At 48.9% G+C, this 24,884-nt stretch overlaps 3 protein-coding genes across 3 annotated transcripts in view; 1 reads left to right on the top strand and 2 right to left on the bottom strand.

Moving 5' to 3' along the window:
- LOC112109209 (kelch-like protein 31) overlaps positions 1-7,599 on the top strand; it is a 14,068-nt gene extending 6,469 nt beyond the window's left edge. Inside the window, exons 2-3 of the mRNA XM_024203618.3 lie at positions 642-1,860; positions 3,854-7,599. Coding sequence (XP_024059386.1) covers positions 642-1,860; positions 3,854-4,586 — 1,952 coding nt within the window. The 3' untranslated portion in view covers positions 4,587-7,599. The remainder of the gene's footprint in view (positions 1-641; positions 1,861-3,853) is intronic.
- Positions 7,600-9,841: 2,242 nt separating this feature from the next.
- RPL11 (ribosomal protein L11) lies at positions 9,842-17,393 on the bottom strand. Its single transcript, XM_024203620.1, has 6 exons — positions 17,314-17,393; positions 16,108-16,258; positions 15,444-15,550; positions 14,173-14,304; positions 12,788-12,898; positions 9,842-9,917 (listed from the first exon to the last, which is right to left on the bottom strand). The coding sequence occupies exons 1-6, from the start codon at positions 17,317-17,319 to the stop codon at positions 9,888-9,890; spliced, it is 537 nt and encodes a 178-aa protein (XP_024059388.1). The 5' UTR covers positions 17,320-17,393; the 3' UTR covers positions 9,842-9,887.
- A 1,436-nt stretch (positions 17,394-18,829) lies between these two features.
- Positions 18,830-24,183, bottom strand: LOC112109254 (cyclic GMP-AMP synthase-like). The gene is made up of 6 exons (XM_026657201.1): positions 23,868-24,183; positions 22,411-22,706; positions 21,965-22,196; positions 21,264-21,518; positions 20,434-20,530; positions 18,830-19,295 (listed from the first exon to the last, which is right to left on the bottom strand). The coding sequence occupies exons 1-6, from the start codon at positions 24,181-24,183 to the stop codon at positions 18,830-18,832; spliced, it is 1,662 nt and encodes a 553-aa protein (XP_026512986.1).
- Between the last annotated feature and the right edge of the window lie 701 nt (positions 24,184-24,884).

A 24,884-nucleotide genomic window follows, 5' to 3' on the forward strand; every position in this document is an offset into this window, starting at 1 on the left:
CCTCATGGTAAGGCCAGCCCTGGCCCCAGGCCTCAATCCACTAGAGGTAGGTCAAAAGCTGATGAGATGTTTCCATTCCGCTTCCTTATCCAAAGGGAGTCTTTCCACTGACTTCAAGAGCTTTGGATCAGGCCCCATGTGCCCTCACTAGAGCTGGTCGCAAAATGGATTTTATGTCCCCCGCAAAATGTCGAGATTTTGAAATTTTTCATGAAACAAAATTCCCAATTGTTGTTTTTGTTTTGGGTCAATCTAAACATTTCATTTACATTTCAACCCTTTTAAAAGATTTTTAAAAATTTCTTGTATGTAAAATAAAGTAAATGTCTAAACAAAAAAGTCAGTTTGAAATGAAACATCAAATCTTTTCATTCTGAACATGTCTAATCAATGTTTTCAATTTTTCCCCTCAATTTTTTTCATTAATTTTTTTTGGTCAAAATCTATATGATTTTGAGGAAGAAAATTTTTTCACCAAAATGGAATTTTCTGATGGAAAATTGTTCTGACAAAAATTTCTAACCAGCTCCACCCTTTGCCTATTCCTGTAGTATAGCCATTGCTTAGCGATATGTCTTACATAGCAAGACATCTACAGTACCTCTTGCTACAGTGTCTTCTAACTTTTCCTGTCTCTGTAGATCACCATCTGACGCCAACCTCCACTGAGATGGCACCCAAGAAGAAAAATCCCAAGAAGAACAAAGTGGACAAGGGCGAGGATCCCCCGGCCCATGTGATGGTGGAGGACACTTTGCTGGATATCGATCACCTCAACCACTTGAACGGTCTGTATGAAAATGTCTCCAATGGCTTCCGCTGCACTGCCACAGAGGTCAGGAACCCCAACCATGGAGGCAGCCTGCTGGAGGAGATGAGTCAAATGCGCCAAAAGCAGTTCCTCTGTGACCTCACCATTGCCACCAAAACCAAGTCCTTCGATGTCCATAAGCTCGTCATGGCTTCATGCAGCGAGTATTTCCACAGCCTGCTGAAGAGAGATCCCAACTTGCCACAAGTAGAACTCAACGATGTCTCCCCTCTGGGCTTGACCACCGTTATCACTTACGCCTACACCGGTAAGCTGAATCTCTCCCTGTACACCATTGGCAGCACCATCTCAACCGCCAGCCGCCTACAAATGCGTGCTTTGCTCAACATGTGCAGTGACTTCCTCATTCAGGAGATAAACGTAGAAAACTGCATGTATATCGCCAACATCTCGGGGACGTACAACCTCAACCAGACCAAGGACGCCACTCGAAAGTTCATCCAGGAAAACTTCCTGGAGTTCTCGGAGACTGAGCAGTTCATGAAACTCACCTTTGACCAGCTGAAGGAGCTGCTGATTGATGATGGTCTACAGATCCCAAATGAGGTCATTGCCTTCCAGATTGCCATGAAATGGCTCGAGTTTGACCCTAAGCGAGTCACATATGCTGCCAACCTCCTGAGCAACATTAGATTTGGCACCATATCAGCTCCCGATTTGGTCAACCATGTGCAACCAGTACCACGGATGATGCAAGATCCTGAGTGCCACAGGCTGCTGGTGGAGGCTATGAATTACCATCTGCTTCCTTACCAGCAAAATACCCTTCAGTCCAGAAGAACCAAAATCCGTGGAGGCCAAAGGGTGCTAGTCACAGTTGGTGGCCGTCCAGCTTTGACCGAGAAAGCTCTTAGCAGAGAGATTAGCTACAGGGACCCAGATGGAAACTGGAACAAGATGGCTGAGATGCCAGCAAAAAGTTTCAACCAGTGTGTCATTGTGATGGATGGGTTCCTCTATGTGGCAGGAGGGGAAGATCAAAACGATGCTAGGAACCAGGCTAAGCATGCAGTCAACAGTCTGTGCAGGTAACAAGAATTTCCTCAAGGCAAGACAGTTCCCATGAGAGTGCATTTCAAGTACTCAGTTTACAAGCCTGTGGCTGCATACGTACCTGCCACAATCATCAATGGGGTTTGAACCTGAGATCTCAAATGCAGGCCTCTATCACATAAGCTAAAGGAGAACTCCTTTTGCTGTGCATGAGTAATAGGTTGTTATAATCTTTGGGCCCGGCCCTTAGGGACAGATAGGATTACACGCATTAAGCAACAGCATATTCTGTCATCATTTTTTCTGAGGATATTTTTCAGAAGAGTAAATGAGCAGGAGGAAAATACAGGCTAAACCAATCAGAAATATCTATTATACACACATAGCTCCAAGAGCAGATAGAGTGAAATACTGCTACGTTAAGGACTATCCCATCAGAGAAGCAGTGTAAACCAGAAGAGTGGGCACTGGAGTGGGTGACAAAAGACCTGAAATCTATCCCCAGCTCTGCCATTGATCTGCTGTGTGACTTGGCCGAGTCACATGGCCTCTGTTTTTCCTCCCACCCTTTGTCTGTCTTACCTACTTAGATTGTAAGCTCTGTGGTGCAGGGAACGTCTCTTACTATGTGTATGTACAGCTCCTAGCACAACTGGGGCCCTGATCTCAGCTGAAGCCTCCAGGCTCTACCATAATACAAATAAATAATAAGAACATCCGTTATTTAGTCAGACAGTTAATGATACAGGTCCAGAAAGCAAGAGCAGCTTTCATGTAATTTCTCTGCCTTTTTGTGGCCCTTCAAGGTTATCTTTTCTATTCTGGCTAGAGATTGCTCAAATCTATATATAAATTATCAGTTTCCATTCTTTAGCTGATTCCGAGTTTGGCAGAATTAGCTTAAAAAAAACTAAATTCACCCTCTGTATAATTTCTATTGTTTGTCTTCTTTCTTTCTTCTTCGTTGCATAGTTTAAGTGCAGGGTTTGGGTTTCTGGAAAGTTCTTATGAAACATGTCATGGGACTGTGCGGGGATTATTATTAACAGAGGAGAACTGTAACCCTGGCAACACCAAGTGGAGAATGTTGTTGAAAATCCAGACACACAGTTGGGGTTGGGCTTGCACCCAGGGATTCAGAATAAAGAACGTGGATGCTACGAAGGAAAACCAGCACAGTTAATAGCATTTTGCCTCCCAGAAATCTGTGTTCAAGTTTGCCTTCCTGACATGAGTTTATTGGTCTCAGTCTAATCCCTCTGAGACATTGTCCCCAGATCACCAAACCATCACAGAGTTAGGACCAGTTGCTAGCCTCTGCCAGGGAGAGAATGTGAGAAAGAACCCCCTCACGGGACAGATGTCAATCATGTCTTCATGCACTACTAGCAGGCTTTCAAATACTACAGGGATGAGGACAGAAGAACCCCTCTAGAATAGAATAGGTCTAAGGATTGGCTTGGAAGGGCTTCTTATAGGTCAAGATACAGTGCTAGAAGCTTTTGGGGCTCAGGATTGGGAGGGCAGGCTAGCCTAGGTCAGGAATACACAGGGGATACACTGCAGGGCAAGCAGCATGTTCAGAGCCTGCCTGGCCCAGGCCATTCACGACCACTGAATTCATTCTGCACCATGTATTTTTCCTGCAGCTGAGAAAGGCCTCAGGATTCCACCCGTCAGGTCTCCTCCTTTCTATTTCTAGCCTGTATCTTATTCAGCATTTCTGGCATTGCCAGACTGCCCCTGGGATTGCTTTCCGGGTACAGTAACAGCAATGCCACCTGCCTGCGGGGGCTCAGGTTCGCACGGCAGCCGTTTGCCTTGCAGCATGTGCTCAGCTTTGCGCTGCAGGGACACGCGGGGGATGTGACGTAGGAGCTGTGGCTTGAGAGATGCACGAAGATCCGTAACTTGTCGTTGTCAAGCAGGGGTAGAAGGGAGAGATCATATGTCCCCAGGGCAGGTTCCGAGCAGCCCTCCGCAGCATGGGATCAGGGGCTAGGTCACAGCTCTTCCTTCTCTCCGCAGGTATGATGCTCGCTTCAACGCCTGGCTGCACTTGGCCAGCATGCTGCACAAGAGGACTCACTTCAGTCTGAGCGCCTACAATGGTCTCCTCTACGCCATCGGCGGGCGCAACGCCGAGGGGGTCCTGGCCTCCATCGACTGCTACATCCCTTCCACCAACAGCTGGCAGAGCAAGGCCGGCATGGAGATCCCTCGCTGCTGCCACGCCAGCACGGTCATCGACGGCAAGATCCTAGTCACCGGGGGCTACGTCAACAACTGTTACTCGCGCACCGTGTGCAGCTACGAGCCCAGCACAGACACCTGGAGAGACCGGGCTGGGCTCAGCACCCCCCGGGGCTGGCACTGTGCTGCCACCTGGGCTGATCGTGCGTACGTCCTCGGGGGCAGCCAGCTGGGCCCCCGAGGTGAGCGGGTGGATGTGATCCCCGTGGAGTGCTACAATCCTGGCACAGGCCAGTGGAGCTATGTGGCGCCCGTGCCCACTGGGGTCAGCACGGCCGGGGTAACGATCCTCGACGGGCGCATCTGCCTAGTGGGAGGCTGGAATGAGAGTGGGAAGAAATACCAGAAGTGTGTGCAGAGCTACAACCCGGAGCTGAACGAATGGGCAGAGGAGGAGGATCTCCCCGAGGCCACCGTGGGTGTGTCCTGCTGCACCATCACCCTCCCGCACCAAGGCAGCAAGGGATCCAGGACTAGCTCAGCGGCATCGGCCGCGGTCAGCATCTAATGGAGGAGCCGGGGGCTAGCATTTCCGCCTCCAGCTGGGGACGCAGACAGAGCTCAAACCTTGCCTCAGATTGCAGGGGAGCTGAGATCAGAAAGCACCGAGAGCTGGGAACTAAGCAATGGCTCGTTTCACAGCGGTAGGAGAGCCTGTGGAGCAGCACAATCTAGCGGTTAGAGCAGTGTTTGGCGATCTTTGACACACAATCTAATGGTTAGCACAGGGCCCTGGGAGCTAGAAACGCCTGGATTCTTATTCCAGCTGTGAAACGAAAGCCCTCTATGGCCTTAGGCAGGTCACTAGCCCCCCTACACCATGGGTAAAATGACACTGACCGCCACTGGGAGGAAGCACTTCAAAGCTAAGAAGCCCTATGGACATGCTCAGCTTTAGCATTGTCTCTGCTCATCTCTATGTCTGATCCCCTCCCTCCTCAAGTCAGAGGCCTCCCATCTCTTCTCCAGCCCACCTGCACTGCAGTCAGGTGGGGAATGATGTGTGGCTGGTGGGGGTGGGTCCTTATCTGACCAATTAGGTGGCCGAGAGCTGCGGCCACCACTGGCAAAGCAACCTTAACGTCTAACCCCAGTGTTACCCAGCTAGACGTTGGCCTCCTGCGATGGACTGGTCCGTGAAGCCACTACAGAGTTTTCGCCTGCACCACAGGGCAGGGTGGGTGGCACATGGAACATCCCAGTGTGGCCAGAAAAGCCCATATCCCTTTCAGTGACATGGGTAGGCTCCATCCTGTCACACACACTATGGACTGCAGATCAACACAATCACAAGCAAACCCACCACCCTCAAGCAAGCCAAGCCCTAGCAAGACAATTGAGTCCCTATGCATACCGCCAGGGTTGCCAGATTCTTTCCATTCTCGCCCTGGTTTTGTCTCCCATCTAACCAGGGAAGTCAGTGAGCTCTGACAATGGGTCAGCGCATCCAGATCCTGCTGACGGTACCAGGTAATGGTCAGAGTATGTGACTCAACACAGGGCAGGCAAAGCCCCGCCGCCCCTCACTGGCTTCAACTAGAGCTTCAGGTTTCCCAGGAACATGGTCTGGCTCATTGTAGTCAGTCTGATGTCAGAAGAGAAGTTTCCCAAATCTGGTCATTGTTTAACCAAATTTATTCCCAACATTATGGAAAGGGAAGACACCTAATTCTTTAGGTAGCGGCATTTCAGATTGACGTGAGACCCCCGAACAAGGCATCTTTTAGCTGTAGACAATGGCTTAATTCTTTCATGCTGCAGGCTGTAACAAGGAGACAAGGTGGTTCCGTGGTTACAGTTGGCAGTCAGGAAATGTAACTGCTGTTGGGACTCAGTGAGTGACTTTGGGCCAGTCACTTCACTCTCCTCCTCCTGTTTCCCCTTCCGTAAAAGGGGGATCGTGGGAAGAACGACCCTCCCCCAGAAAGCAGTTGGAGATCTTCAGCTGGAAGATGCCATAGAAATGCAAATTGCCACCCCTCTCCTCCCAGCAAGCAGCCCTGCAACTCATGTCACCCCCTAACACAGCTAAAAGGTAAATAGGGTTTCCTCCCCTTCTTTCAACCTGTCATTTTTAGGAGTGGGGTTTTTTTTTTATTTTTGCTTTGTCAGGGTCAGAGTTAAGGTTAGAATGCTACTGCACCAACTCTGTCATTTCAGTTTGGAGTTATTCCACGGTGTCCTCAAATCTCCTTGTTCTATCAAGGCAAGTTTTGAGCTCTAGGGAAGCGTTTGACGGACTGTCTGCATTTCAGGCTGTGTGTCAAGGTGCCTATGAACGCCCGTCACTTTAACTCCAAACCATAGCTGCTAAGCAGGGCATGAGGCACTGAAGCATCCAGGAAGGAAAGGAGGATTTTGATCACCAATCTGGTTGCAGTATAGACTGTACCAGAGCTGGGTAAAAGAAAAACAAACAACAAAAGAAAACATACAAATAAACTGGAGTCACTTACAGAGAGATCCTATTACAGGGACCAGAGCTCAGAGAGCCGAGAAGCGTAAAAATGATGAGACACATAAAAATTACAGTAGTTACACCCTTCTACGTTAGCTAGAAGAAATAAATAAGCCTAAGAAAGAACACTGTGACCCTTGATATGTACCTGTTAAATCCGAGAAAATGTATTTATCTTAATAGTGTCAAGGGAAGTGAGTTGCTAGGGCACCAGACAATTAGAACAGATGTAAACAGACCTGTAATTACAGGGATACAAACCCTTTCCCTCCTCATCACTGCACTAGGGGCAAGTACCTACACAAACCTTAACCAGGAAGTCCAGTCTTCAATAATATTCACACACGGCGCGTTATAGTCACAGGCAGCAGTCAAGGGTTGCTTACCCTCAACCTAGCAACCTACACCTGGCCTCAGCCACTGCTCCCACTGTTAACACAACACCAGAGAACCTGGAATACGGAAAATTCTTAAAAATCAAAAGGAAGAAACATTTGGGTAGGACAATGGCACGGGGGGAGAATTTAATGGACGAGAAGTTTGCATTGTTGGATGAGAGGGTCTGTATATTGTGAATGCGTTTGGGAATGAGGGGGCAGGGTGTGGTTTAAAGGGCTGTACTGTGCTAACTCCTTGGTAGAGCTGTCACATTTCAGTTAAAAGCACAGAATTCACCCCCTACTAGAACTGTAATAGCCCCATAGTCCATTAAGCCATGCTGCCTACCAGAGAGCTGCAATGCAATGCTATAAGCTGGAGAGAGAGAGGCAACTTTCCACCCTCCTTCTATTAAGTAGCACTTTGAGTAGTGCAAGTGGAGCACTGGAACATGCAGCAGCACTGAGACGAGATTGATGCCTATTTCCTGGCCCCGGTCTAGGACGTGGATCATCCTGTAGACTTAGCTACTGCCTCTCGGGGAAGTGGATTACTTCCGCCGACAGAGAATGTCCCATCGGCCTAGGTTGTGTGTCTACACCGAAGCACTGCTGCTGTGCCACTGTAGCATTTCTATTGTAGACAAGCCCCATGTCTCTACTTAAAATGGTACAGCTGCAGTGCTTCAGTGTAGACACTCGCTACAGTGACAGAAGGGCTTCTCCCGTCACTGTAGTTAATCCACCTCCCTAAGAGGCAGTAGCTAGGTCGACAGAAGAATTCTTCTATCAACCTAGCACTGTCTACACCAAGGGTTAGGTCAGCTTCACTGTCTCTTGGTGTGTAGATTTTTCACACCCTTGAGACACACACATGCTGATGTAAGTTTTCAGTGTAGACTAGCCCCGAGTCTTGGGTCCTGTCTATACAACCATACAACCCATGGGGCAGCCAGCAAACGTCTCTGCGCCAGCCATTTTAAGTTTGGTCTTGTTTGTTCAGGCAGGCTGAAACCATGTTTAATGAACCACATTACACTCCTAAACCCTGGCCAGCCCTTTAAGGGAGTGCTGCTGTATTAAATGACACAGAGGGTCAGGGAAGGGACAGCCAAGATAGACATGCAGAATAGTAAATTTAACTGCCCTTGGTCATTTTTTCAACCCTAGCTGCCAGATGGTGCAGGTGCCTCTGATGGGTTTTCAGTGGAATTTACACTTCAGTTAAGAAATGCATTGATTGCCGATAAGAATTGATTATTTCAGGGAGAGTTCACTCTAACAAGCATAAACCTATTTAAGGATCGTGGAAGCTCCAGGGCCATAACGTCAGTTGAAGAACAGCTAAACCACTTACCATACGTTTGTTTCTCTATCAACCAAACGAGCCACTCCACATTTTTCCTTTCACAACTCTGTTGCTGCCAGCATTGGCTCAGTTCACGAGTTACAACACTGACGACAATGCTTTCCAGGGTACGTAGAAAGACAATCTTCCAAAGGATCTGATGGGCGTCAAGCCAATGTATTTGATAAGCATCGAGCCAATGTATTAGTTACCAGTAGTACAGAGCAAGTGGTGCCCAGGAGTCCGAGTCAAGCGTTTGCCTCATTTGTGAGCTATTCACTGTTTCGGGGGCACTAGAGCTGGGAAAGAATTTCTAATGGGTACAGAGAAGCTGCAAATAGGCATCAGGGAGTGTTTGACTCTACCTGTATGAACTGCATTGTCTTGAAGAGAACGGTATCTATGAAATAGAATAAAAGATTAACACCACAAGCAGTAACTTGTCTGGTACATGCATTACTGTACTGTGAAGCTGTAATATTCCCAGTACACTGGAGAGAAGAAAAAACTGGCCAAAACACCCATTTGAGACATTGAGGATTCTTTCCTCCTAAATATTTATACATTTTAAAGCCCATATAAGAGTAATCGCTCTTGCCAAGCATATAGAACATTTTATCTGGGGACTGTCAGAATACCAAAAACAGGTTGCCTGGTGCACGAGTACAAGGCAGAACCCCTAGATTCTATTCCAGCAGCTGTGCACCAGGTGAGCTAAGGTGAGGGATGCTGGATTCTCAGGCCAGCTGAAATAAGCTCCAGCTATTTGTGTCTGGATCTTCAGCACCCTCTGGTGGTAACTAACAGCATCGGATGCTGGTTCTTAACTGAGTGCACAACAATTAGCAAACAGCTCCAGAGAGCAAGCTCTTAGCCACCCCTTTTGTGGGGCTTATAAGCACTTGATAGGGGATGTACTAGCTCCTCTAATCAGAGTCCCAGTTAAGAATATATTATGGTTGTTTAGTCATCAAGCCTCAGCCACCTTTAGTCCCTACCACTTGCGTTCTTGCCACTTTGGACAGAGGCAAATCCAGCACGTCTCATTTGGTCTCCCCATTGCCTTTGTATTGAAATGGATGTTTTGGTCCATGAGCAGAGAAACTATTCATGGTTTCATCCAGTGGTCGAGAGTCCCAAGTGGCACTAACCTCAACAGCACATGCTGGGAGGTCTTTTGGAATCAGATCATGTAGGTTAGATTTTATTTTGTCCCTACTGGGAGCTATAGCTCAGTCCCTAAATGCTTCACAAACCTTGCTCTAGTTCTACTTTCACACTGTCTAGTTGCCCATCCTCTGCCCATGGAACTAGGTTTTAAATCTTATCCGTAGCTTCCCCTCTTGGCCAGCACAGAAATGGAGGGGAGTTCTCTTCATTCACACCGTGGTTCTACCATCTGCTCCTTATGGACAGGAACTCCCATTCCACGAGCACAGCACTGACTGGCCATCTCTGCTGCACAATGCATCCGCACCAGTGGGGGGGTCTGCTCTCCTCTCCAGTTTGATCGGCTTCAAGTTCCAGCAGCTTATGGTGAGGAGGGGCGAGGAGCCAGCCATAAAATGCACAACAGGAAGTTAAATGTTAGAAAATTTTATTAGCATTTTTGGTAACTGGAACTGCTCATTTGCCAGGAAGGATGATGCCATCGTACTGCAAGAGAGAGAAAAGGGAGTGTCAGAAATCAGGGCCAGTCAGAGCTGTGGTTGTGCCAAGGAGGAGACTGGAGTCACCACTTATTTCAAGTCACAGATGTGACTTAGAGTAAGACTCCAATCATCCAAATTTACAGTCTGCAAAGTGAACATGGAAACTGACTTTCCATCTTGTTTTCTGTTTTTTAGTGTTCCTTTAATAGTGATCGGTCAGATCAGTTTGACCCAAAAGACTTAGGTTGTTAAAATGAAGCTTTTTACAAAAGCTAAGTGCACAAAAAGTTATTCCCAGGAATGCATTTCCAATGAAAGGCTTTAAAAAACTGGACTGCCTAGAATTCTGTTTGCAAGCCAGACTTGGCAGCAGAGCAAACCAGGAAGTAAAACAACCTCTGAACAAGTGAAAACTAGTCTCTCTGAAGGACTTACTCTTTGCACCTTAGCTTTAGCGGCAGGAACGTTGTAGGAGGCTGACCCTGCAAATGCTTACTCCCACAAAATTACTATAAATTTCAATGGAAGGAGGTTTTGCCCAAGCGAAGAGCTCAGGATCTGGTAATAAGGGGGATTCAATCTCAATGATATGAAGTGTTAATTAGATGAGGAAGTCCCCTCTCCTCGCTGAGAAAAAGATTTAATCTGACTGGGTTCATAACAGGTCACTGGGCTTTGGGGCATATGTGAGCATGTTAACTGGAAGCTGTAGTCACAGGAGACATGCTCAGGAATGGGCAAGCACGTGGCCTTACAGGTAGCCAGAGAAGGCCACATGCCTCTTAACAGGGGCAGTACACAGAAGATCTTCCAGGGGTCAGGGAAACTCAGGAATGGGTCTCTCCAGAGCAGCTAGAAAAGGGCTAATGAGATGGTGAAAGGAGGTTTGTTCTTCCCCTTTCCAGCTGCAGAAAGGTCTCCATTACCAAATATATCACATTATTGAACATTTCTGCATCTTGTTTATTAATAAACCTGTCGTGAGAAAATGGACATGGAAGTGAATTCTAGTATTGAGGTTTCATTTAGACAGTCCTGGCCTGCGAGTCTGCCCACGGCTTACAGGCAGTCTTTAAAGTACAACTCTGTTGAATAGCTGAACTTGCTTCTACCATGGTCTAGATGCTTCGGGTCAAAGACATTCAAAACGTGCCCAATAGTTTGTAAACCAGGTAGGTGGTCTTGTTTGCCCACAGCTCAGTGAGAATGAATCCATTAGAGGACAGCATGTTGTAGGGCAGCGGTTCTCTAACTGTGGGTCATGACCTCATTTTAATGGGGTCCCCAGGGCTGGCTTAGAGTTGCTGGGGCCCAAGGGCTTCAGTCACTCTGCCTGGGGCTGAAGCTCTTGGGCTTCAGTTTTGGTCCCCGTGCACAGGGCAGTGGGGCTTGGGCTTTGCCCCCCTCCCTCCCGGGCAGGCTCAGGCTTCAGTCCCCGCTCCTGGGATTGTGTAGTCATTTTGGTCGTCAGAATGGGGTCACAGTGCAGTGAAGTTTGAGAATCCCTGTTGTAGGGTAAGTTAAAGGTGACCTGCACAACGACAGAACTGGATTTGGAAGCCTTTCTGCCTCTTTATGGTGGATAAAGACAGCACAAGAGGTTTCTCTCGAGAGGCCTTTAGGCTGCTTTACAAGCATCACGTCTAGACTTCCTGGGTTTGCTAGAGTTCACGCCTCAATGGAATGTTGAAACTCCTATGAAGCTTTGCTCACAAGCGTTTGCCAGAAGTTACTAACAAAACCCACAATATTTAGACAGCGATTAGAAATCCTGCCTGCTCAATTGGAGACATCAAGCGTAACAGTTCTACTCCCTCAGCACGGACAGGGAAGACCCAACACTGCTCACGTAAAAAGGCAGCACGCTTCTCAAGTGGAAAAAAACAAAGCAGTTTTCCCCTTTGCAGGTCACATCTATTACATGAATCCTTGGGCCTAGTCCCTGGAACTAGAAGTCAGGGTTCAATAACTTTCGGCCTAGGCCACCCAACATGTGGAACAGAGTCTACGTGCCATGGGGCCTATCCCAACCACAGAAATGTAAGCGAGAAATTGAACTTCGACCCCCATTTTGTAGAATTGTTTTAAACAATTAAAAAAGACGTGAATGGCATTACTCTACTATATACAGACCAGCCAGCAGGACAGATCCTATTCACTGCACAACGCACCTCCTCACCAGCCTTGTATACATATTTCTTTCGCAGCAGCAGTCACAGAAGCTGCTCCTCTGATACGGTAAGAGCCTGGGAAGTGGGACCAGCAGCAGTCCACGGGAATCAGGATATTGGGACTGACCCAACTGTAGCCCATCTAATTTGCTGTTTCCTTTGAGTGTGTCTACTGCCGCAGATTTTCAATCCCCAGGGTCAGATTTGTAGTTGTCTACCTGGGGATCTTGGTACTCTGCTGCTGCCGTCCCCCTTCTCCCCCCACCACACACCCAGATTGTGGAGATAGCAAAACATCTTAGGGAACAGGGACTAGTAGAAGAGTATTCTACTTCTGGAATTCACCAGACTGCTGTGAAACCTGCACCAAGGACTAGCCTTCAACAATCCCCTGCTTAAATGCTTTATAAGCAGATTTGCTTAGGAGGAGCTTTCTTGCAGTCCAGGCGCAGTTCTTTATGCTTCAGGTTTCCACCACAAAAGGAGGAAAGCTAAGGAGTGAAAACCCTTCACTTCAGAGATGCTTCTGCTCTCTTCAAAATCCCATACTAATGAGATGCTCACATCACAGCTCAGTGGGTGTGTCAGAACTTTTCACTAGAAGATCACAGATTGGATCAGCAAGAGTGAGCAGGCTGTATTTGAGGTCTCTCACTAGGTCGCTGAATAGCCTGACGGACATGAAAATGGGGTTGGAGCTTACCTTCTGCTGGAACCAACGCATGGCCTCCTCCTTCCCAATTCTGTGCTTGGCTCCAATGGAGCCAGTTTTGCGTTTCTTGTCAGCAATGCTGAAGCCCGGCCTGCCCAGAACCTGGAGTAGACAGACAGCACTTTTTATTATCTGAAGATGCAGTTCAAGAATCTTTTTCAAGCCTCATCATATGGAGAGAAAGAGACTCTCCATCGGAGTGACATTTGTTTTGTTGTCTGCACTAAAAAGCATGCAAGACCCTCTAATGGCAACTGTACCTGTAGGCCACTGGTCCCAAAGGAGATCAAAAGTTACCACTGTGATGGTATTCAGTAACCTCTGTGAAGTGACTTGATGAGATCAGTTCTTAGTGGACAGCAAGTCCCATATGCCATTATGCTGGCACAGTCTCAGCAGAGGAACCAAAGAATTAGCCCTGGAGACTTAGTTACCTTCTCACTCTAAAGACTCATCTTAACTAGGAAAAATGGTGTTTTTAAATATGCCAATATGCTTTAGTTCACTTTCCCCCCCCCAGTAAACACCTGGCTAAAGTGGTGCTCCCTCTAGGTCACTGCTGAAGCATATTTGGAGAGTGGTGTAAAAGGAACATGCTGGCACTGCTGCCGCCCTTGTGGTGCCTGTTCTGTAGAAAAGGGGAACGTCACACTTAAGGTGATGAGGTTTGTGATGGCCTTGTTCTCTACACTGTGCATCAGCCACAGAGGGACCAGAGCGACTTCCTACTGAGGGAAGAACTGGTCTTTATATATTAGCACATGGGCAATACAATGAAGCCAAGAGGTGAACTCAAGTTTTAGAATACAAAATACGCAGCCTAGTGGATACTAGAAGACAGCTTGCCTAAATTCTCACGGATCCCCAGGCCTGGAGAGTTGCACCTTCAGATGTGCCAGACACTCTTTATTACATTGTTTGAAGAGCAAAGCTACCATGAAGATCAAGCAAAATTCAGCTCAGCTGTTCCTCTCCAACGTCACCATCTCTAGCACACCAGCAACTTTGTGAGTTTTACTCATCTTCAGACAGGATTAGGCAAACATGTTTCATGTTACATGCCAGTGGCTCGTCCTACTCTATACCCACCTAAGCAGAGCACCTAGTCTCAATGGAACCCAGAGTAAAACATTCTCTGCTATTGGCCACTAAGTTATGTCCTGGCTGATTTGGCTGAGCTCGAGGAGTGTAGTGTCCTTTTTGTAAGCAGAGAGCTGGACCTAGTTAAAAACCTCACTCATCCACCTCCCTCCCCAGCATACGGACATTTAAGACAGTTCTGACTCTCCCAGTGGCCCACACCTTTCTGCTATTCTGGGGCACCTCTCTAGCATTGGGACAAAGCTGGCAGAGATAAGGAAGTAGAGCATACATACCACATAGAAGTCCAGGCCATAGATGCCAATGCTGGGATCGTATTTAATTCCCAGATCAATGTGCTCCTGGATTCCAAAGCCAAAGTTCCCAGTGTCTGAAAAGTTGTTTTTCCTCAACTCATATTCTCGCACCTGAAACCCATTTAGAGCCAGTTACATTCTATGTCTTTCCAAACAAAGTCCTGCTTTTTCCACTGAGTTGCGACAGGATCCACTTGGGAACCAAACAGCTCCTAGTGATGGGTTCTTATACAGAAGATTCGGGCATCTTGACCCATCTGGCAGTCACAGCAACAAAGGTGGCGTCACAGAGGGCTGCCCAGATTGCACACACAGAGCTAAGAATCTTAGCTGCCAGCAAGTGCCTAACGAAATCTAGAGTCCTAGTAAGCTCCCTGATCACTTTTAAAGCCAGGACACTTCATGCAAACGGCAATGATTAATTACAAACACTTACAGAAAACAGCAGAAATCCTACATCATAAGAAACTACTAAATGTCTATGTCTGTATTGTTACTCTGTATATGCACAGTTTAGATCTTTTAACATCTAATAGTGCAGGTGATATGGACAGATACGAACGACCTTGTCTACAAAGACTTCACAAACCCATCTGAGACCTTGCACCTTGAGCACAGTCTGAGCGCTCCAAGGATGCAGAGGTACCTGCACCAACTCTGTCCTAACAAATTCAGGGTATGTCTACACTGCAATCAGAGATGCGACTGCAGCACTCGTAGATATACCCAAGTTAGCTTTGAGCTAGCTAGCTTGAACAACAATTGTAGTCCAGGTGACAAGCCCACCTGGAACCCTGAGCACCAGTACGTACTCTAGCAGGTGCGTTTGTACAACCCATGCTACTGCATGTTCACTGCTATTTGAGATACCAGAGCTAGCTTTGTTCTAGCTATGTCTATAGATACTGCAGTCACACCTGATTGCATGCAGACATACCCTTAGAGGAACACACAACTAAATTATTCTTTTAAGGCTTTTTTTTCAAATTCCAGTTTGATACAGCATCACTTAAACGGTACGTCCTGAAGTTTAAAAAAACATTGTTCTGCAAATCGATAAGTGACTTTCTGCTCCCATGTGCATTTAAGGGTTTTTTGACAAGGGAGAAACTAATGACCATACATGGGAACAGTGTAAATCAACAACTTTAAAGTGCTGTTAAATGCAGATTATTTTGTTTACACTAACTTCAAGTTCATGCAAGCTTTTAACAAGCCACATGAACAACTAGAGCAGTCAAGATTCTCACCTTCAACCCTTTCTCCAGAATCTCCTCTGCTTTGGCCCCACGAACCGTGCAGTGAACAGCAATCTTTTCATTTCTCCTGATTCCAAAGGATCTGACAGTGTATCGAGCTGCGGAGACAAACCCTCACAATCAGTTGCTCTCGCGGGGCTATTCCAATGGCTTTCAGTCAGACTGGAACATGTTTCTTGCTTTAGTAAGGCTGAAGCAAAAAAGCTCCAACATGGTTTTTGACACCACATTTAGGGGGAGGAAAGGGCAATACTAAAAGTTACAATTTAATAGAGAATTGTATGCAGTGGTAGAAGGGGGAAGATTGCCAGTACTGGAGATTTAAGGCCTTTATTCACATAACAGGCACTGATAACGCAGGCTTCTCTATCCCATCCTCCCCACATCCCTCTCCCCTGACCTGGAGGGATAAACCCTAGGGATGGCACACTTCAGCCAGTGGTACTACTCAAGCTTTAAGAAGGTGAAGCAGTAATTATGTCCAAAGACATTGCCTTCAGAAACCAGAAGATGAAACTGCTTTTTTCCATTCAGTGGCACCAAAAATGGTTTCCCCAACCTCTAATAAAGTGTCACTAACTGTTACAAGATGGGATCTCGCTTGCTGCACTTCGCACTGAATGATTCTGTTTCCCCCACTGAAGCAACGACTTACCCTTTGAGAAAACAGGAGTCTGGCCTGTGAGCTGCTCCAGCACTTTGGCTGCCCGGGTGAGTCTGTCACCACTTTCCCCAACACAAATATTGAGACAGAGTTTGCGGATGCGCAGCTCGCGCATGGGGTTCTCCTTCTCACCCTGATCTTGCTGTTGAGAGAAAATATATACAGCTGATAGAGACAAGCCTCCCCCTAACCCAGCATACACAAGGTGCCAGTCAGTGGGCAGTGCTATAGCATCCTGGGAGGGGGATAGGACTAGTCATTTTTAATAAAGTGGTATAGGCATTTAGAAGGGCAACATACCACAGAGCACAGCTGCAAGTCCTATGCAAGGAGAGCTGTCACTTTCCTGACACCCTTCCATCCTATATGTGCTCCCCCACACTCCGATCCAGGGGTCGAGGGAAGCGTACCCAGTATTCTGTACTAGGCAGTGCCCATTACTTTCTATTCATTTGTGCATATGCAACCACCCCACAGAGCTTGGTGCCGTCCTTGGAACTGCAGGGCCAGTGTTCAAAGCAGGCATGAGAGCTGCAGGGCAAGAAGGGGGGTATGGGGCAGCCCTGAGCCCCCCTACAAGGCTGCGAAGGGGAGGGCAGGGATTCAGACCATAGCGCCATAGATGGGGAGCAGATCACAGCCCATGGGAAGGGGAACGTGAGGGTTTAACCCTAGGGATGGCCAGAGCAGGTAAGGGCACCAAGCCCAGCAAGGAGGGAAGATGGGGGGGCGGAGGGGGTTCAGGCCCAAGCTCTGGGGCAGGGCGCCCCACCACTGAGGTACCCACTGCATGGCAGGGTGCTGTCAGTCCCGGGCTCCCTAGCAAGGAGGGTCCGGGACTCCGAAGGAGGGGGACAGGTTTCGGGGCACCTGGCCCGGCGGAAGAGTAGAAGGGGCTTCACCCCGACGGGGCGAGGCACCGGGCAAGAGACCCCCTCAGCCCCCGGGGGAAGGGGCCCGCGCAGCTCCACGAGCCTCCTGCCTGCCAGGGGAGGGGGACCAGATCCAACCAGGGAACCCAGCGGCCTCCCAAGCGGGGGAGACTCCGGAACCTCCCCACGCTGGCCCCGCGGGAACCCACAGACCTTCTCCCACCCGCCTGGGCAGGCGCCCGGCCCGGCCAGCCCCGGCCGGGGGAGGATGGCGGCGGATTGACAAGCCTCCCCCGGCCCGTTCCTGCGGACCGCGGCTACTCACCGCCATGATGGAGGCGTGGAAGAGATCGCGAGAGCTCCGGAACGGGATCTTATTCGGCAGCCCAGGCCGGCTGCCCCATAGAGGCGGCAGGCGGGAGAGACGCCCAGGCTGAGGGGCAGCTGCTGCCCCCTGCGGCCGGAGGGCGGCCCTGCACCCGGCTCTGAGCAGCTCCCCTCTCCGCCCCTTTAAACTTAGCAGGAGCCTCAGCCCAGAGCTGGTTGATCCCAGGCACTTCTGCGATGGGCACTGACTTAAACACAACACACTCTCCAAACTCATAGGCCGTTCCCCCTACAGCCCGGGCAGGAAGAGAGAGAATGTTGTTGTTACTTTTAAATCCTTGACAGGTAGTGGGTGGCAATCGGCGTGATACAAGCACAGGTAGATTACTGGAGAGAACAGTATCATTGTTGTCTTGACATCATCCAGGCAACTCAGGGTGGAACATTTCAAACTTTTGTTTCCATTTTTATTTTCCATTTTCAGGAAATTACAAGGAAAACCTTCAGGACAGATCGAGAGAAGTGACACAGGTGCTGGGCTGGGAGCATGACAGCACAGCCCGGCCAAGAAAGGCCAAACATCAGAGGCCAAACATCAGCCTGACAAAGAGCCCTTTACATTACATCACACACCGGTTCTGGATTCATTCTCAATATTTCTGTTACTTTTGTGACTAAAGAGAGTGTCGGCTAGTGCATAAAATGCCAGCTTCGTGTTTCAAATCCTGTCGAGGTTGGGGTTATGAGATTTGGTGATTCCACAGTACCAGCAGCTGGACAGGGAGTGGCAGAGACTTGGAGAAATGCTGCTGGTGAATTTTGGGTGTAGACTAGTAAACCCTGCTCTACACTACAAAGCCACACCCCTGAGCGACGCAGTTATTCCAACTGGAATCCAGATGTAGACAGTGCTACGGGAGAGCTTCTCCCATGGACATAGCTACCGCTTCTTGGGGAGGGGGAGTACCTACGCTGATGGGAGAAGCTTTCCCGTCGGCGTAGGTAGTGTCTTCACGCAGCAATGCAGCTGCACCGGTGCCACAGCACTGTAAGTGTAGACAAGACCTACCTCAGGGAGGACAGAACACACAAAGCAACATCTGCTTATTGTGTTTTAAAATAATATACTGTATTGGATTCATCGGCAAGCAGATTTATTTAGAGTGTAGCTAAGCTATCCAAAGCGCCCACATTACAGGACTGTGTTACAGCACAGTTAAAACATGGTTTGGTCTTGTAGCATAGACAGGATGGCATCGTGTTATTACCATACTCCTGAACCCGGCTAGATCCCTGCAAAGTTCAGGTGCGTGATTCAGGCGCACAGTTTAAACACGCTTTGATCCTAGCTACGTTACAGAGTGTGTTTTTATCATGTCTGAGGAACAGCGGTGTTATAACTGGGTCCTGCAATGTGGTAGATTGTGCAGCTCCTAGGCCCCCTCCTGCCACCCTCACTAACAATTAACGTCCCAGCAGACTCCTTCAGTCCTTACAAATGGAAAGATAGACGCTCAGAATCGTTCTGACCCAAAGTGGGAGAGTCCAATCGACACCAGCACCATCAGACCCACAGTGATCATTAGAGGCCAGCTCATAGCAGCAGCCAGCAGTGGCGGGGCTGCGACCTTCTTTTTTCGGGACACAGTGGTTGACTGCTTCTTTTTTTGCTTCTCTCTTAAGCACTCCAGCAGAAACTTCAAGTTATTGGGCGGAAAGAATTTGGTGCCAAACAGGTTGCATTTGGGAATGAAAAAATGAGGCAGATGAGCGGTTGCCACCTGCTGAATGAAATTGGCCCGGACCCTTTCAAAACAGTGAGCAACGCTGGAGGGGTTCCCATCCTGGTCCTGCTTCCATTCCAGCAGCGTGTGAAAGAAAGAAGTCTCAGCATGGTAGGAACTCAAAGGAGCCAGTTCCAAGGGGTGCTCTGTCTTCAGGGCTCCCAAAAGACTTTCCAGCATCTGCAGACATTCTGGCCTAGAGAGGGGAAAGCCACATTCTTGGCATTAGCAATTTCTGTTACTATTGGGTCAAATCCCAAGCTCCTTACTGTTTTAATTCAGGCTGTGACCTCAGTGGGAATTTTGCCTAAGTAAGGGCCTGGGGGCCACAGTGTGGTAGGCATTTGACCTACAAGAATGTAAAAAAAGGGGACAAATGCTGCTCCTACAGAGTAAGTCAATGAAGTTAAATATAGCAACATTGGATTTATGCCGGTGTAACTGAGAGCAGAATCTATCCCAAGGTCCCTGCCCTAGAGAGCTGACAATCAATGGGCCCAATCTTGCAAATGCTTACTGCCAGGCATACCGTGAGCAGTCTCATTGACAGATGGGATTACTCAGAAAAGTAAGCATTACGCTCAGTAATAGTGTTTGGGGGATTGGGCTCTAATTAATGAGGTCTGCATGGAGAAGAGGGGAGGTAATGCAGCTGAAGCAAGTGACAGAGTATTGATTTCAGTATAGGTCTTATTAGCTCCGTAGTTGTTGTTTGTTGTTGTTTTTAAATCACTATTAAAGTCTCAGCTATTTTACTTTCGATAGAGGTTGAGCATGGATCACGCCTGGCTAGCTCTAAAGGGAAATGAATATACTCAAATGCATCATCATGTTCATTAATAATACTTTATACTTCGTTTGCACCTTCCGGCTGAGGATCCCAAAGCACTTCCCACAAATCAGGATCATTGCCCCCATTTTATGGGTGTGGGTGTGGGGGGGGGGGAACTGAGGCACTAGACTGGTGCTGTGACTTGCCCAAGGCTCCACAGTGAGCCAGTGGCAGAGTGAGGAATAGAATCCAGGAGTCCAGATTCCCAGCCCTGTGCTCTAGACACTCAGACTCCTAGCTGATAGCAATCAATGCTTTACATTTCCATAGCGCCTTCTATGCAAGGATCTCAAAGTGCTTAACAAAAGAGGGTCCAGGTTCAAGTCAGGGTTTCCAGGGCAAAGAAAGTAAATTATGTCCAACAAAACATGAAGTTACAGCACTGATGCTAGTCTGGCCTGTCTCGACCCGGGCCGGGGGATACAAAGACCTCTGGCCCAGCCCTGGCTTTCCAGACGTGCAGACATACTTGGTGTGGCAGTGGTTTGCCACATGCACGTACCTGCGGCACGTGGTCGTCTGACACTTCCGGGACCGGGTGCTGGTGTGGCTTTTCAAAATCTCCTTTTCCACATGAGAGAAAGACATTTTCCAGGTCTCTGAAATAACAGCAACCCCGGTGTCAGCCTACACCTCCCTCAGCTGGGCACAGAAGCCAGGGCAGCAGAGGACACTGTGCAGGTGATATGGAAATAGGATCATTTGTAATGTATTTTTGGTTCCAGTGTTGCCTGAGAAGTCACCCCTAACTGTGAAGCTCATAAAACAGCCCCAGGCCACTGGCTCACCCTCATCCCTCTCTGGTTCCCAGGGCTTCTTCACTCTTCCCTGCACTACCCCTCCCCAGTTCGGAGTCCCCCCTCTCCTCCCATGCCTGCCACTCTCCTGGGAACACCTCCTGCTCCCTTGTGGGGTAGCTCTAGGTGGAGGACTTGAACTGAAGGGAAAAGGGGGAGACATCATTCCCCTCAATACATGTTATGTATGGGCTCCACCGAGGTCTCCAGAACACACAAGCCCTGTCTCAGCACAGCATACCCCACCAGAGGCTAGAGATACTATCTGCTGACTCTCTGCAGCTTTTCTTCTGGGAGACTAGCTTAAGGCCAGTGCATTTACCACAGTGGGATACAGAGAACGTGGGGGCGGCTTTGGCAGTGCTATGAAAAGAGAGGAGGGGGCATTGGCCCTGTGGGCTGTGTGGGTTCCTTCCCCTGAGGGGGTGTTCATTGTCCCAGCTCTGCACAGTACTACACCCTTCTCCAGGCCTCAGCCTGACAACTCAATCCCTAAGCACTTTCCCAGCAGAACATGCTGTGGTGAGGGAGTTACCTTTGTTATCTTGACCAGGGGCCTGTTTAGCAATGAAATAGAGGGTCTTCCTCAGATATGGCTCCTTCTCCCCCAACAACTGCTTGACGTCTATCCCTTCGTCATCTGAACTGGGCCATTGGCCAGAGATCTCCAGAGCAAGGATCAGGTCAATAGACATGAATGTGTCACCTCGGTTGTCCACCATCACTAGGGGCACCGCTGGGCTGTTCTGCTTTTTCCTCTCCAGCCTCATCTGCCATCCAGGAAAAGGCACTGAGACACCAGACAGACAGTGGACAGACCAATGGGAGAGCTTAGAAAGAGGCAGTAATTCATCAAGGGGCTTGTTTGTGTTTAGATCAATGTCAGCCAAAGAAACCAAACCGACCCGAAACTCAACCAAATCCCTTAGGGAAGGACTCCTAGTGGTGAACCCACAGCTTTCCCCAGGAGATGGAGTCCAGCTCACTCAACTCTGTGTAGTGTGAAGGATCCCGACCTCAAGGACCTAATACCTCGGCCTTTCACCTCTGGCGACCTGGGTTCAAATCCTACTTGAGATCACGTGAAAATGAGCTTGCGGGTCTCAGTCTAGCCCCTATCTGAGCTACGCTGCAGCTGCTGCTATTTTAAGAATGACTCAGGCCTGGAAGAGCAGGAGATGTCACAGGTCAGGATGGAAGGGGGGATCCAGGTAGCCCCAGCACGGGGACACTCACCTGAGTAGAACACTTTGATGAACTGATCCAAGTGCTGCCGGAACTCCGCCATGATGCTCCCTGGGGACACAGTCTGCCCGTCCTCCAGCAGGAAGGCGGCTGGAAAGCTGCGGGACTTTCTCAGCAGAGTCAGGGTGTAGAAGAGCCCATCGTACCCCTCCACCTCAGCGTACTGAATATAATCTGGAATCGGCAGGCTCAGCAGCACGTCAAACTTATTCGGGTGCAAGAGCTGTAGACAGAGTCTCCTACTGGAGATGCTGCTGAATTCTTTTCAGGCGAATCCCCCCTTCTCCTTTCCTCCACTCATCCCCTTGATCCCATCCCTTCTCACCCCTCCTTCCTGCTTTCATTCCCTCCCTGATCCAAACTCTCTAATGACCGCCTACCTCCCCTTTTCCCTGCTGCTGTCGCCCTAGAAGGCTCTGACTGCTCCCACCGCCTACCCTCCCTCTCCTTGTTACCTTGTAGCTGCTCCCCGACGTCAGTTCTCTCACATCCCTGAAGTAGGGTCTCTCGGGACACTCATTCAGGTAGCTAAAGAACTGGCGGAAGAAGGCATGGAGAAGATCGACTGCGTTGGCCACATCCAGCTGTTTCAGGCGGAGGGACTTTGCCCTCTCTTTAATCCGGGTGAGGTTGTCTTTCTTCCAGTCTTGAAAGGTTCGCATTGCAGCTGAGGTCCCTGGTTTCTCACTCAGATCAGCGGAGGCATCTTGGGAATAGACCTGCCCCAGGTCTCCTAAAGGGAAACATTAGAGATGAGAGATCCCTGGCACTTCAGCCAACTTCCTCCATATCAAACCATGCTGCTACTGCTTCTCCAATGCAAGTTTAGGTCCTGATCCTTCTTCCCTTGCTAAACTCCAATAGGGGGAGGAGCTGGGCCTCGTTTTGTGCAGCATCAGTCTTACAAACTGTCGTAAACGATTTTGGCGGAAAGAGAAATTAAGGAGTGAAAGAGAAAGGAGACTTGAAATGTGATGGAGGAATTGGAGACGTGGGGAAGCAGTTCCAGACAGCGGGTAATGCAGAGGAGAAGGCTCTCGTGCGGTCAGTGGGAAGATTGCGAAAAGGAACAGCGGGAGTTGGCTGAGCAGAGGGAGCGGGAAAGAGGAGTAAAATGAGATCAGATCTGTGAGGTCAGCTGGAGTAAACAGGGTCAGAGATGCCTTTATCTCAGTCTAAGGGAAGGCTGATGTGTGTGTTTTGTACTGCGAGATGCTGCACCTCTGTTAATTCAGACCAATCATAAAAGAAGCTATGCTGGCATGGCTGATATCCACCTTCATTGCGGCTGCAGTGCCTAGCGCACTTACAGGACACTGCTAATGACAAGGAGAAGGTCCATGGCTTTGACGTAATAGGACACTCTCCTCCCATAGTGCTGGATTCATCAGGAATTTAGGGATTACCATATTATGGGGGAGGGGGACATCTAACCCAGTACCCTATCTCTGACAGTAGATACTTCCAAAAAAGCATCACTCCATTCCCACCTACCGTAGACTCAGCTATTGTGCAGTATTTTACCACAGAAGGTAATTTCCTCCTGACCTCAGCCGGTGAGCAGTTTATACCCTGAAGCCTGAGGATCATTGGCCTGGAAAACTTTTAGCTGAATTAGTGTAAGTGCAGGTGCTATTCTTAATCAGCCAAATGCTTGCACTTTTAAAAGTCCAATATGGGAAAGATGCAGGGCCCCTAATTTGGGGTCCCACAGCCGACTCACCCACCCAATTCCCTCGAATCCCAAAGAGTGGGGAGAGGGGAGGACAATAACCCATGTCATCTAGCTACCCCACCACATGCTGTGAGATCATCAAACTGAAAAACAGTGAAGTCTGGAGCATTTCTGAATGGCCATTTACAAACAGTGAAGGTCCAATGGAGATTCCCTGACCTGCAGCTTCCCTGTGGAGCTTGTCCAACTCCACCTTCCACCTGCTGTGGGTGCCAAGGCTCCGGAGCTGCTGGGAGGTCTCTGGAGGATGGGAGCCTAAAGTGTCTAGGTTCCACTGCTTCCTCGCTCTGAGGTTTGAAGATTCTGCTGCTTCCAATGGGGACAGGGCTCGCTGGCTGGCTGTTCCCTCTGTGTCTCCTGGCTCTTTGCTTCTGCCGGCTCTGCCCTTCCTCTGAAGACCCTTCCATACCTTACGGTTCTTGGCAGGCGTAACATTGAGGGGCGGAGAGCTTGCACTTAGAGTCGGGCCTGCCATCTTGCATTTGGACCCTACGAGATTCAAAGAGAATCCAGGTGTTTATTGTGATTCCAGGTTTCTTTTCCGATCCCCCCCTCAGCCACCTCTGTGTCAGGAGAGAGGGATGCTGCCCTTAGTCATAAAAAAATAATAATGCAGGGCCAGGGCCGGCTCTACTATTTTCACCGCCCCAAGCAAAAAAAAAAAAAAAAACCACCCCCACTGCCGCCCCACACACCTGCTTCCTCCGCTGGTGTCTGGAGCCGGCCCTGTGCAGGGCCATGAAGCAACATGTTCATTTCATTTTCCTCTTAGGAAATGGGCAAAGGGAACCCAAAGCAGCCAGCAAGAGAATTGCCTCACTGCATCCTACTCATGGCAACAATTAGCATTTCCACCATGCTTATCTTTAAAGAGCTGTACAGACATTAACCGGGGGATCCTCCCAGCAGCTGTGACACAGATACATTATTAGCCCCGCTTTGGAGCCTGGGAACCAGCCAGCTAGAGAGGTGAAGAGACTTGCCCAAGGCCACCCAGCAAGGCAGTGGCAGAACAGGACCTAGACCTCAAGGAGCTCCCGGGTTCCAAATGTGCTGCCTCAGTCTCTACGCTGTTAGGGAAATGGCTTTCTGTCCTGGCTAGGGGAAGCAAAGATACAAAGCAGCCTTCACACCCAGGCAGCTCTCACATGCTGCCCCCTGATAGCAAAGTCACAG

This window comes from Terrapene carolina, unplaced genomic scaffold (assembly GCF_002925995.2).
Source record: "Terrapene carolina triunguis isolate 2854851 unplaced genomic scaffold, T_m_triunguis-2.0 Scaffold236, whole genome shotgun sequence".
Lineage (NCBI taxonomy): Eukaryota > Metazoa > Chordata > Testudines > Emydidae > Terrapene > Terrapene triunguis.